Below are 12,797 nucleotides of genomic sequence, written 5' to 3' on the forward strand. Positions count from 1 at the left end.
CAGGCGTCAGCATGACAAGAGAATCGAAGCACATTTGTCTTTTTCTTCTTTGATGTTTATTAACAAATCAGTCACTTCAAATGTCATATACCGTCATCACCCAACTCGGAAACTGTCATCCCCTGCCGCATATCACACCGACATTATTATATGATTGCAAACGTATACAAACATTTGAACTCAGACACACAAGCTCTCTCTCTCTCTCTCTCTCTCTCTCTCTCTCTCTCTCTCACACACACACACACACACACACACACATTGTTCTTCCAGGATGTGTGGATTCTACAATTTTTTTATAGGGTCATACACACAGTGTGGTATACTTTGTCCTATCGTTTATTTAGTCTTGGAAGTTAATGGAAATGAAATTAGCATATGGCGTCACTGACCGGGAGGCCCCTTGCGGGGCAGGTCCGACCGCCTTGGTGCAGGTCTCATTACATTCGACGCCACATTGGGCGACTTGCGCACCGGATGGGGATGAAATGATGATGAAGACAACACAAGACCCAGTCCTTCAGCGGAGAAAATCCGTGACCCATCTGGGAATCGAACCCGGGCCCGTAGGACGGCAGTCCATCACGCTGACGATTCAGCCATCGGGCGGACTTGGAAGGTAAGAAGCCGCACCTTGGCCACGTAAGTGCAAGAAGTGTTAACAACTACGTAATGAAAGTCAAAATTCCAGGATGAGTCCCGTATGACTCAAAACGTGCCAGTAGCAACTAAATGGAACTAAAAGAGACTCTGAACGTTATATAATTCAAATGTTCAAATGTGTGTGAAATCTTATGGGACTTAACTGCTATAGTCATCAGTCCCTAAGCTTACACACTACTTAACCTAAAGTATCCTAAGGACAAACATACACACCCATGCCCGAGGGAGGACTCGAACCTCCAGCCGCACAGTCCATGACTGCAGCGCCCCAGACCGCTCGGCTAATCCCGCACGGCGTTATATAATTATTTATAGCTACTAATACGTCCGCAGGGACTACAGAAATTTAGTTAATCATCTTATAATTAAATTTTCCCCGTGACATTTAAGTCTCACCATTATATACGATAATGATGGAAGGTGAAAAAATGGATTAAAATTTTTGCCACGACCGGAACTCGAGCCCGGGTCTTCTTCCCGGCCGTGGCAAAGATTTTAATTCATTTCTTCATCTTCCATCATTATCGTAGATAATGGTGAGACTTAAATGTCTCGGGGAAAATTTAACTACAGCAAGAAGACCCGGGTTCGAGTCCCGGCCGTGGCACAAATTTTAACTCATTTCTTCAGCTTCCATCATTAAGTTAAACTTGTAGTCCCATGACCCTAAGAACGAGACCGATTAAAAGTGTCACATTGTCAGAAGAGAGAAAATGTTGCTGGTTTCCTGCAGAGACAGTACTTCCGGCTGTGGTGCCGAAAACAAGTGCACCACAGTGTGGGACTGAAATGCCGCGGCAACTGGAAATCTAATCCGAAGTTGAAGTTCTGGGGGCAGTACTATTTCTGCGGGTGAAACGTCTAAATTGTACGCAGATTCAGCATTAAATTCTTGCGGTATACGGACCAATTGCAGTGTTGGGTCCAGGGGTAGTGAAATGATGCCAGCAAATGACCACGGCCGCTATAATTTGGGTGTTGCTGTTCGGCAAGGAAGGCCATCGACACCGACGACTGAGGACATGCCCAGGCAATCAAGAAGGAGCATCTGGTGGGTGAGAGTTTTTGCAACGTCGAGGACGTTCACGCAGCGGTTATCGAATGGCTCTGCGACCGAGGAGTGGACTTCTATCGTCGAGGAACTGGAAGATTGGTAGAACGTTCGGACCGCTCTTTACAAGACTTGATGATTATGTTGAAAAATAGTATGATGTATCTGTGTCATTTTGAAGTTTAGTGCAGCGGTTTAGTAATTAGTTGGACCGCTATAGCCCGCATCTCCTGGTCGTGCGGTAGCGTTCTCGCTTCCCACGCCCGGGTTCCCGGGTTCGATTCCCGGCGGGGTCAGGGATTTTCTCTGCCTCGTGATGGCTGGGTGTTGTGTGCTGTCCTTAGGTTAGTTAGGTTTAAGTAGTTCTAAGTTCTAGGGGACTGATGACCATAGATGTTAAGTCCCATAGTGCTCAGAGCCATTTGAACATTTGGACCGCTATAATAATGTGTGACCTATTTTACGAGGTGCCTCTTAAGAACTGGTTAGCAATTTCTGCATTTCTTGGCGCTACGTCTCCGTTAAGTAATCCTGTTTGCCGACATTCATTCACTCTATTTCTTTATTCCGTGTTTCAATGATTGGGCGACCATTTCATACCATCCATTGGTGCAAGTAAAGAAAAATAATCCAACTGTGTTGAAACACGAATATTCAGTCCTCGATTCCAGCATCCTCCACACTAAGCAACACTAAATGCGTTCCAAATGTTTGCCTTTCTACGCAATTATGCTGCTTACAAAGCTGTGTTCTGAGGAAACCAGTGATTAGTTGCCAATCTTCTACAATATATTGGACATATCTTCAACGCTGACATTACTGTTGCCATACATAGACGAAACTCGTATAAAATTTACGAGATCCGAAAGTGTCAAGTAATTCGTCCTCTTCAATTTTCGGACATGTACAGTGACGTCATTTCAACCGAACTGGGAGAGCAGTTCAAGTTTCTTTCTGATCTATCCAACTATCCCTTCAGATAGCCCCACAGGAAAAAACCGATTGGGGACAGACCGAGAGATCGTGGTGGCCTTTCGCCGAGCCCATCGCGACCATTCTAGGGCCCTGGAAAGGCTGCCTCCAGGTGTGCCCTCACTTGTTTGCTGTTAGGCGCTGGAGCTCCGTCGTGCTGAAATCGAATGCGACTACGAATAGGCATGGGAACATCATTCAGTACGTCCGGCAAAATCTGTCGCAGGAATGCGGGATACGTGCGACCATCAGATCGGTCTGTTTTTTTTTTTTCCTTTATTGAATTTCAATTCCCCCCGAAGGGGGCGGGCTGGCAGCAGCTTAGTACGCCGCTCTTCAGCCTACAGACTTTGTTAGAAAGATGAAGAGAATAAATAATAAAAACAGGCGATAAAATCGGAGACTTAAAGAGTAACATGGCGAAAAGAAATCGTGGAACTTAAAACAAAGAACAGAGGGATGATGACGCTAATAAAATACATACGAAGCAGACAGGTAAAACAATAGACAGACAATTAAAAAACACGGCGACAGTCTGGTTTCTGCTCGCAAAAGACATAAAATTCACACCTAGCGACAGCATGGTTTCTGTTTGCAACACGAGAAAGACGAACAACACTGAACAGTCACTGGAACACTGCACTAAAAAGTTGGCAAATGTGACATACCACAGCCGAGAGCAGGTGGGGGGAAACTGGACAGATGATGGGAAAATAAAAAAGGGGGGAAAGGAGAGTAAAAGCGAAGGGGGGGAGCTGGGAAAGGAGCTGATGGAGGATGAGGGCCCATAAGAGGGGTGGTGGGGGGGGGGCGCTGGGCAGAGGCCACAGGGAGTGGGGTAGGCAGAGGAGGGGAATACAAAAGGACTCGGAGGGGGGGGAGAAGGGAGGTAGGGAGAGGTTTAGTGAGAAAACAGGATGGAAGGGGAAGAGGGAGGGAAGAGGGAGCCCAGGGAAAGGACAGAGGAAAGGAGGGGGAGTGAGTATCAGAGTTGATAGGAGGGATAAATGGAGGGAGAGAGGGCATCATCCGGGAGGGGGAGTTGAGGGAAGCCACCTTGGGAAAGGAGATGTAGGGTGTAGAGATGGAGGGTAGGGGGAACACAACGGTGAAGACGTGGCAGGGGGCGGGGATGGGAGAGGAGAGGAGCAACCAGGGGGTGAGGGGGTTCAAGACGGCGGGAGGTGTAGAGGATGCGGATATGTTCGAGGAATAGGAGCAGATGGGGGAAAGAAATGAGGTCATAGAGGATCCGCGTGGGGGACGGGAGGCGGATACGGAAGGCGAGGCGGAGTGCATGACGCTCAAGGATCTGGAGGGACTTATAGAATTTGGGAGGGGCGGCCTGGGGTGAATGTACGGCCCAATTAAAGTCTCCGGCAATGCCAGCCAACACGTGACAGTAGAGCTCTCAGGTGGCGTTTGTGACCCCCGGTTCCTATGTTCCTATGTGATTACTGATCCTTGTTGTATGCCCGATGTGCCTTGTCAGTTTTTAAACTTTTTTCGAATCACCCTATATAAGTGCAACAAATTAGTGTGATGTGTCATTTGAAACGATGAATCCTGCTTTAACTATTTGTAAAAGGTGGACTGTGAGATAGTAAATTAGCAGATACACAAATAGTTTTACTGAACCATGTTTTTATTCCGGAAAAGAGATTTGTACATGCCGTTCTTGCACATAATTTGCCCGAGGATTGTATGTTTTGAAACATGCAAGAATACAGAGAGATGATCACAATTTGTAAACCACCATGACATTCTTCCCTTCTTTCTCTGACTGACAGATGGAAATAGTGCGGACGTAACACGGAGCAGCAACGTACGAGGCGCTGTGTTTGAGTACAGGTAGGTCAGAATTCGAATGATACGTGGTAGCATAATGCTCAGATGTTTTCTTCTGCTGTCTGCATTGTTATCGATAGGGGGAAGGAAGCTCAATGGGAGCTAACAAGGGAACCTCCCCATCGCACCCCCCTCAGATTTAGTTATAAGTTGGCACAGTGGATAGGCCTTGAAAAACTGGACACTGATCAATCGAGAAAACAGGAAGAAGTTGTGTGCAACTATGAAAAAAATAAGCAAAATATACAAACTGAGTAGTCCATGCGCAAGATATGCAACAAGGAGAATGTGGGCTCAGGAGCGCCGTGGTCCCGCGGTTAGCGTGAGCAGCTACGGAACGAGAGGTCCTTAGTTCAAGTCTTCCCTCGAGTGAAAAGTTTACTTTCTTTATTTTCGCCGTCCGTTCGTTCATTGACGTCGCTTTTCACTGTAATAAGTTTAGTGTCTCTGTTTTGTGACCGCACCGCAAAACCTTGCGATTAGTAGACGAAAGGACGTGCCTCTCCAATGGGAACCGAAAACATTTGATCCCAAGGTCATAGGTCAACCGATTCCTCCACAGGAAAACACGTCTGATATATTCTATACGACACTGGTGACGGCATGTGCGTCACATGACAGGAATATGTTGTCGACCAACCTAACTTGTACACTTGACGGATGGGTAAAAAGGTTCTTGTACCTTGCCCGATTTAGGTTTTCTTGTGGATGTGATAATCACTCCCAAAAAAGTGATGAAAACATAAGAGTTTGTCACATAAACTGCATCAAATGACTGCAACAGTTTCGATGTTTGTTTAGGTGTAGCGTCGCCATACTACGGCGCAGTTACCTCGCATCGGACGGACGGACGGACAGATAATAATTGTCTGAAAATAAAAAATTAAACTTTTCACTCGAGGGAAGACTTGAACCAAGGACCTCTCGTTCCGGAGCTGCTTACGCTAACCACGGGACCACGGCGCTCCTGAGCTCACACTCTCCTTGATGTTGCCTATGTTGCGCATGGACTACCCAGTTTGTATATTTTGCTTATTTTTTCATAGTTTCAAACAACTTCTTCCTGTTTCCTCGATTGAACTGTGTTCAGTTTTTCAAGGCCTATCCACTGTGCCAACTTATAACTAAATCTGAGGGGGGTGCGATGGGGAGGTTCCCTTGTATGAAGTTTCACGCACTGCATAGGTAAAACTCAGGCACCGTCCGCTTAAATGCCGTCACACCAGTCCTACGCCTGTCGAGAAAGTGTTAAAGATTAATCTTCTAAGCGTTCATATTGCTTTTTATTTATTCTTGGTGACCGCTACCGTTTGAACCATCTTTCCAACAAAACATTCATGATGAGGTGGAGGCGTCGGCAGCAAAGATGATATTGTAATACATAATACGTAAAATAAATCAAAAGTATATCATCTCCCTTGGCTATGTCCCAATGGAGATTACGCCGACGTGTTTGTCGTGCGAGCACTTCTACAGAGTGCGCTGTGCAGGCGCGGCGCGCGGACAGTGAGAGAGAGAGAGGGGCACGGTACCTGCTCGCTCTCGTGCTGGAGAGCCCGCAGCCTGGCCAGGTCCCGGAGCCGCTCCCGCCGGGCGTCGCACAGCGTCTCCAGGCGTCGCGACGCCATCTCCACCTCCGTCAGCAGCCGCTCCGCCCGCTCCAGGGACAGCCTGAGGACAGCAACAGCGCTCCGCTCAGCAGGAAGCTAACCATACAGTAAAGCGGCAGTGTCCTCCAGTCTGCTGCGGAACTCTGAAAGCAACGCAACTCTATATTTCGGGGCTCCACCATCTACAGGAGAAAGCTCCTGCTGAGTTCTGTTGAAACCTAATGCAAGGGCTGCAAGTCGTCGCCCTATACAGCCCCCTGTACCGTACAAGGCGCATGCGTCGCCCGCCACAGTTGCTGCCCCCCAAGATGTGGCTGGCTGAGTCACCACTGGCGCCAAAGATACATTTTCAAACACTAGGGCCGACTGCAACAGAGGACCCTGTATTTTAATGCGAGATAATACAGTGTTCCAGGGTCCTTTGTTGCAGTCGGCCGTTGTTGTTGTTGTGGTCTTCAGTCCTGAGACTGGTTTGATGCAGCTCTCCATGCTAATCTATCCTGTGCAAGCTTCTCCATCTCCCAGTAACTACTGCAACCTACATCCTTCTGTATCTGTTTAATGTATTCATCTCTTGGTCTCCCTCTACGATTTTTACCCTCCACGCTGCCCTCCAATTCTAAATTGGCGATCCCTTGATGCCTCAGAACATGTCCTACCAACCGATCCCTTCTTCTGGTCAAGTTGTGCCACAACCTTCTCTTCTCCCCAATCCAATACTTCCTCATTAGTTACGTGATCTACCCATCTAATCTTCAGCATTCTTCTATAGCACCACATTTCGAAAGCTTCTACTCTCTTCTTGTCCAAACTATTTATCGTCCATGTTTCACTTCCGTACATGGCTACACTCCATACAAATACTCTCAGAAACGACTTCCTGACACTTAAATCAATACTCGATGTTAACAAATTTCCCTTCTTCAGAAACGCTTTCCTTGCCATTGCCAGTCTACATTTTATATCCTCTCTACTTCGACCATCATCAGTTATTTTGCTCCCCAAGTAGCAAAACTGCTTGACTACTTTAAGTGTCTCATTTCCTAATCTAATACCCTCAGCATCACCCGACTTAATTCGACTATATTCCATTATCCTTGTTTTGCTTTTGTTGATGTTCATCTTATATCCTCCTGAAAGGAGGATATAAGACACTATCCATTCCAGTCGGCCGTAGTGTTTGAAAATATATCGTTGGCGCCAGTGTTCTACCAGTAGTGACTCAGCCAGCCCAATTTTGAGGGACAGCAACTGTGGTGGCGGCGCAAGCCGGTATGGTGCCTATATATCAGTTTTATGCGTTACCCAGCAGTAGTAGCAGCAGGCGTGCTCTCCTGAAGATGGCGGACACGTGGACCGCCGAAACATTCATTCATGATGATTTTAGGATCCGGCAACAAACCCATGGAGAGTACCAAGAATAGTTACACAGGGAGAACCTATGCAGTCATTTCAATACAATAAAGTCTTTCACTTTCCAGAGTTGAGAAGGAAAGAGCAAAAGAGTGCAAAGAGAAAAGAACAAGAACTGGAAACTGTGTGCAAAAAATGTCTTTCACTTTCCGAAGTTGAGAAGGAAAGAGCAAAAGAGTGCTAAGAGGAAAGAATAAAAACCGGAGACTGTAAAATATGTCAATCCGTTCACTCACTGATACATCGTGTTCCGTAAATGCCAACATGTTGTCTCTATGCGTGTGTAAGGAATACTGTTTCACAGTGTGTCTCTAGATGAAGAGTTTAAAAAAATATCAGCCAACCAGCTGGAAACCAAAGATTTACTTACAAGGGAACCTCCCCATCGCACCCCCCCTCAGATTTAGTAATAAGTTGGCACAGTGGATAGGCCTTGAAAAACTGAACACAGATCAATCGAGAAAACAGCAAGAATTTGTGTGGAACTACGAAAAAAATAAGCAAAATTTACAAACTGAATAGTCCATGCGCAACATAGGCAACATCAAGGACAGTGGAGGCTCAGGATCGCCGTGGTCCTGTGGTTAGCGTGAGCAGCTGCGGGACGAGATGGTTCAAATGGCTCTGAGCACTATGGGACTCAACATCTTAGGTCATAAGTCCCCTAGAACTTAGAACTACTTAAACCTAACTAACCTAAGGACAGCACACACACCCATGCCCGAGGCAGGATTCGAACCTGCGACCGTAGCAGTCCCGCGGTTCCGGACTGCAGCGCCAGAACCGCTAGACCACCGCGGTCGGCGCGGGACGAGAGATCCTTGGTTCAAGTCTTTCCTCGAGTGAAAGTTTACTTTCTTTATTTTCGCAAAGTTATGATCTGTCCGTTTGTTCAATGACGTCTCTGTTCACTGTAATATGTTAAGTGTCTGTGTTTTGCGACCGCACCGCAAAACCGTGCGGTTAGTAGACGAAAGGGCGTGCCCCTCCAGTGGGAACCGAAAACATTTGATCGCAAGGTCATAGGTCAACCGATTCCTGCACAGGAAAACACGTCTGATATATTCTATACGACACTGGTGACGGCATGTGCTTCACATGACAGGACTATGTTGTCGACCCATCTAACTTATACACTTGGCGAATGAGTAAAGAGGTTCTTCTACCTTGCCCGATTTAGGTTTTCCTGTGGATGTGATAATCATAAATTAAATAAAATCAACTAAACTTTTTTCTCGAGGGAAGGCCTGAACCAAGGACCTCTTGTTCCGTGGCTGCTCACGCTAACCACGGGACCACCGCGCTCCTGAGCTCACATTACCCTTGATGTTGCCTATCTTGCACATGGACTACTCAGTTTGTATATTTTGCTTATTTTTTTGATCTGTGTTCATTCAAGGCCTATCCACTGTGCCAACTTATAACTAAATCTGAGGGGGGTGCGATGGGGAGGTTCCCTTGTTAGCAGTTGACCTAGGTTTCGATATTTGTAAAAATATTTTCTCCAGAAGGAGAGGGCTCTAAAAATGTATACAAACGTTTACGAACTATTTTTACATACATAACAAAATATTAATAATAGAAAAATATTTGTGACGTAAACCTACTGAGTTGTCATATCGCATGGTGATAAATGGCTTCAGGTAATGTAATTTACCGCCATATGATGTAACAAGTTAGTACGTTTACCTCACAGATATTTTTCTATTATGAATATTTTGTTGTATTATGTAAAAATAGGTCAGGCATTTATGGAAGAGAAGGATCCAACAAAGCAACGCCGACCCCACATGATGTGGGAAAAGGCTGAGATGATGATGATGTATAAATAGTTTGTAACCGTTTACACAAATTTTTGGGACCCACTTCTTCGGAAGAAGATATTTTTACGAATATTGAAACCTGGGCAAAAAAAAACTTTGCTTTGCAACTGGTTGGCTGTTTTTTTTTTTCAACCTCTTCAAATTTATACAGATCTGAATCACAGCCACGTTTAACATTTTGTTTCAAGAAGGTTTATGCAAAATCATAAGACTTTATCTTCTACGCGAATGAGGGTAGAACCTTGAGGCGACTTTTAACCTAGCCTCGACACTAAATCTTTACCTCGGCACCAGTTGTAAGTTGACGTTTCACGTTGTTGCCAGCATGGGCTCACCCCGCAGCAGCTAGCTCTCTCGCTCACTTCGACGGCTGTGGGAGACCTGTTACGAGCTGCCTCAACAAATAATCATCCGTAAGGGGCGCAAAGATCCCGCATTGCACAAGAGGCTTCCGAGATATCTCGATCTCGTGGAGGCGCTGTGTGATTTCCTCAACAAAAAGCTGCCACAGTGACGGGTCGGGCGCTAGGGGCAAACTGATCTTGCGTTCCACTATTTGCCTGGAAGATCACGGTATGTTTCTCCTGTATGAGGGTTTATGAAAGACTTGGTCTGTGCTATTCCCCTTCCGTCAGCTTTGGGTGACGCGATCCTACACAGCAACAACTCCAGACAGGGTCGCATAAGTATGGGGCTGGTTAGATTAACTTGTGGGTGTTAGTTGTGTGCCAGATAAGAGTGCTCATTCAATTTTTGTGAAAGGTAAATGAAAACTTATATCCTAAACGTAAGTGTAAAAAATACCTCGAGGTTGTAGGTGTATATTTGTAAAAGACTGCATCCATATAAAAAGGGACGGTTCTTTTGAAACCAAGAAAATCTGTACTACCACGTATAAGTTAAAGTTATCCCAAGGTTCTGTCTTGACTCGTGCTATGATTGTATCGAAGTGGAAGCTCAATCTTCTAGGTTCTCGATTTTCATACGAGGAACACCAGCTTGATCTGGGGAGACGGAATGGTTTGAGAAACAACATGTTACTCCAAAAAAAGGGTAGTTATAGTCTTTTAATAGAGTAATAATGGCAGGTAGATTATGTCAGAGCTATTACTTGAGCTTCTTACAATTTACTGCAGAATTCAAGAAGTAGAACATTTTTCATTTCGGATAATTAGTAAGCAATACACTGGTGCTAGCGACTAACAAGAACACGATACCTACGCTGATATTATAAACATGTCTTGAAATTTATAGCAGTTACATAGGTCCTCTCTAGCCCTAGCCTGTCTTGAAATTTATTACAATTACATCGGTCCCCTCTAGCCCTACCACTCTTCCCATGCCAAACACTTGATCCACTTGTCACCCTAATTCCATCAGCAGCACCCTTCTCATTCGTCGCTCAAGACTCGCCAGGTGGCTAACGTAAACAATTTTGTGTCTCAAGTACAGGATGGTCCATGTCATACATACAAGAGGGTCTGAAAAAGCGAAGTTTTCTCGTGTGATGGGAAATAAAAGGCTTTATTGTTTGATAAATACAGGGCTGTTACAAATGATTGAAGCGATTTCATAAATTTACTGTAGCTCCATTCTTTGAGATATGGTCACGACACACTACAGATACGTAGAAAAACTCATAAAGTTTTGTTCGGCTGAAGCCGCACTTCAGGTTTCTGCCGCCAGAGCGCTCGAGAGCGCAGTGAGACAAAATGGCGACAGGAGCCGAGAAAGCGTATTTTGTGCTTGAAATGCACTCACATCAGTCAGTCATAACAGTGCAACGACACTTCAGGACGAAGTTCAACAAAGATCCACCAACTGCTAACTCCATTCGGCGATGGTATGCGCAGTTTAAAGCTTCTGGATGCGTCTGTAAGGGGAAATCAACGGGTCGGCCTGCAGTGAGCGAAGAAACGGTTGAACGCGTGCGGGCAAGTTTCACGCGTAGCCCGCGGAAAATTGGCTCATGCCAGAACTGGAGACCGACAGTGCCGACTTCATCTTTCAACAGGATGGTGCTCCACCGCACTTCCATCATGATGTTCGGCATTTCTTAAACAGGAGATTGGAAAACCGATGGATCGGTCGTGGTGGAGATCATGATCAGCAATTCATGTCATGGCCTCCACGCTCTCCCGACTTAATTCTGTGGGGTTACGTGAAAGATTCAGTGTTTAAACCTCCTCTACCAAGAAACGTGCCAGAACTGCGAGCTCGCATCAACGATGCTTTCGAACTCATTGATGGGGACATGCTGCGCCGAGTGTGGGAGGAACTTGATTATCGGTTTGATGTCTGCCGAATCACTAAAGGGGCACATATCGACCATTTGTGAATGCCTCAAAAAACTTTTTGAGTTTTTGTATGTCTGTGCAAAGCATTGTGAAAATATCTCAAATAAAAGTTATTGTAGAGCTGTGAAATCGCTTCAATCATTTGTAATAACCCTGTAGTAGCTGGCGGCGGTCCACATCAGTATTGCCTCGTTCTCTTCAAAGATTCCAGTTCTGACTCGTGAGAGCACCAGTCGTGCGACTTTAGTTATCGCGTATCAGTGTTGGCATCCAGCGAAACGATGACCCGCCGCCGTAACGCTAGAAGATGGTGATGCTAGAGGGAGCGCAGTGGAGACGACTCAACTGCGGCCATTAGCGCTTCCGCGAGATCAGAGGTGGTGCTGAGTGGCTGAAGAGCGGTCGCCAGCACTACCGGTTTGGTCGCAGTCCGGTCGTGGGAATTGAGATCCCTGCCATCTGCGGCGGCCGTTGCCGTCTACTCCTGCATCCGCGGCTCTGCCGCTCAGGACTGTATAGCAACCACGGCGAGCCACTCTGCCGTATTTAGCCGACTCTTAGGATGTCGGGGAACTAAACGATGCGTCGAGGTGGTCTCATTGCTAACGGTGCAGCTGTGGCCAAGACGGCGCAGCCACGCCGCAGGGAGTGTCCAGTAAAGTCACCAGCCCCGTGTGACCACTATGGTCTCCCGGGCCCAAATATAAAATTAATTGCTTGCACTATTCTAGCTGCCGCACTTCGGGACAGAATTACAGAATCTCTGTTAATCCACTGTGGAATCGGGACAGCGGCCCGTCAAATATTTACCAAGGAAAATCGCCAAACAGCTGTATATTTAGAGGCGTTATTTTATTTGGACGGCAACCAGTTTCGGCGTCTCCTTAGTGCCATCTTCAGGTGCCTATGCACTCCATGTATAGACAGTCAGATGTATCGATACTAGGGCATCAACATCTTGATTCCGTGAATTCGCTTTTGCAGTGCATCCAGCATTCTCAGACATGGCAACACTAACTTCTTCAACAATATGCGGCGCTTACAATTAAAATTGTAGAGCCGCCAGAAGTCGCATGAAGCTTTTTCTCTGTTTTACATGTTTCACTCGACAAACGCGAGC

General features: G+C 46.2%; 1 protein-coding gene across 1 annotated transcript in view; it reads right to left on the bottom strand.

The window, feature by feature from the left end:
• Positions 1-12,797, bottom strand: part of LOC126188364 (puratrophin-1-like) — a 1,249,514-nt gene that overhangs the window by 576,998 nt on the left and 659,719 nt on the right. Inside the window, exon 10 of the mRNA XM_049929962.1 lies at positions 6,067-6,205. Coding sequence (XP_049785919.1) covers positions 6,067-6,205 — 139 coding nt within the window. The remainder of the gene's footprint in view (positions 1-6,066; positions 6,206-12,797) is intronic.

The sequence above is a fragment of the Schistocerca cancellata genome, chromosome 5 (genome assembly GCF_023864275.1).
Source record: "Schistocerca cancellata isolate TAMUIC-IGC-003103 chromosome 5, iqSchCanc2.1, whole genome shotgun sequence".
Lineage (NCBI taxonomy): Eukaryota > Metazoa > Arthropoda > Insecta > Orthoptera > Acrididae > Schistocerca > Schistocerca cancellata.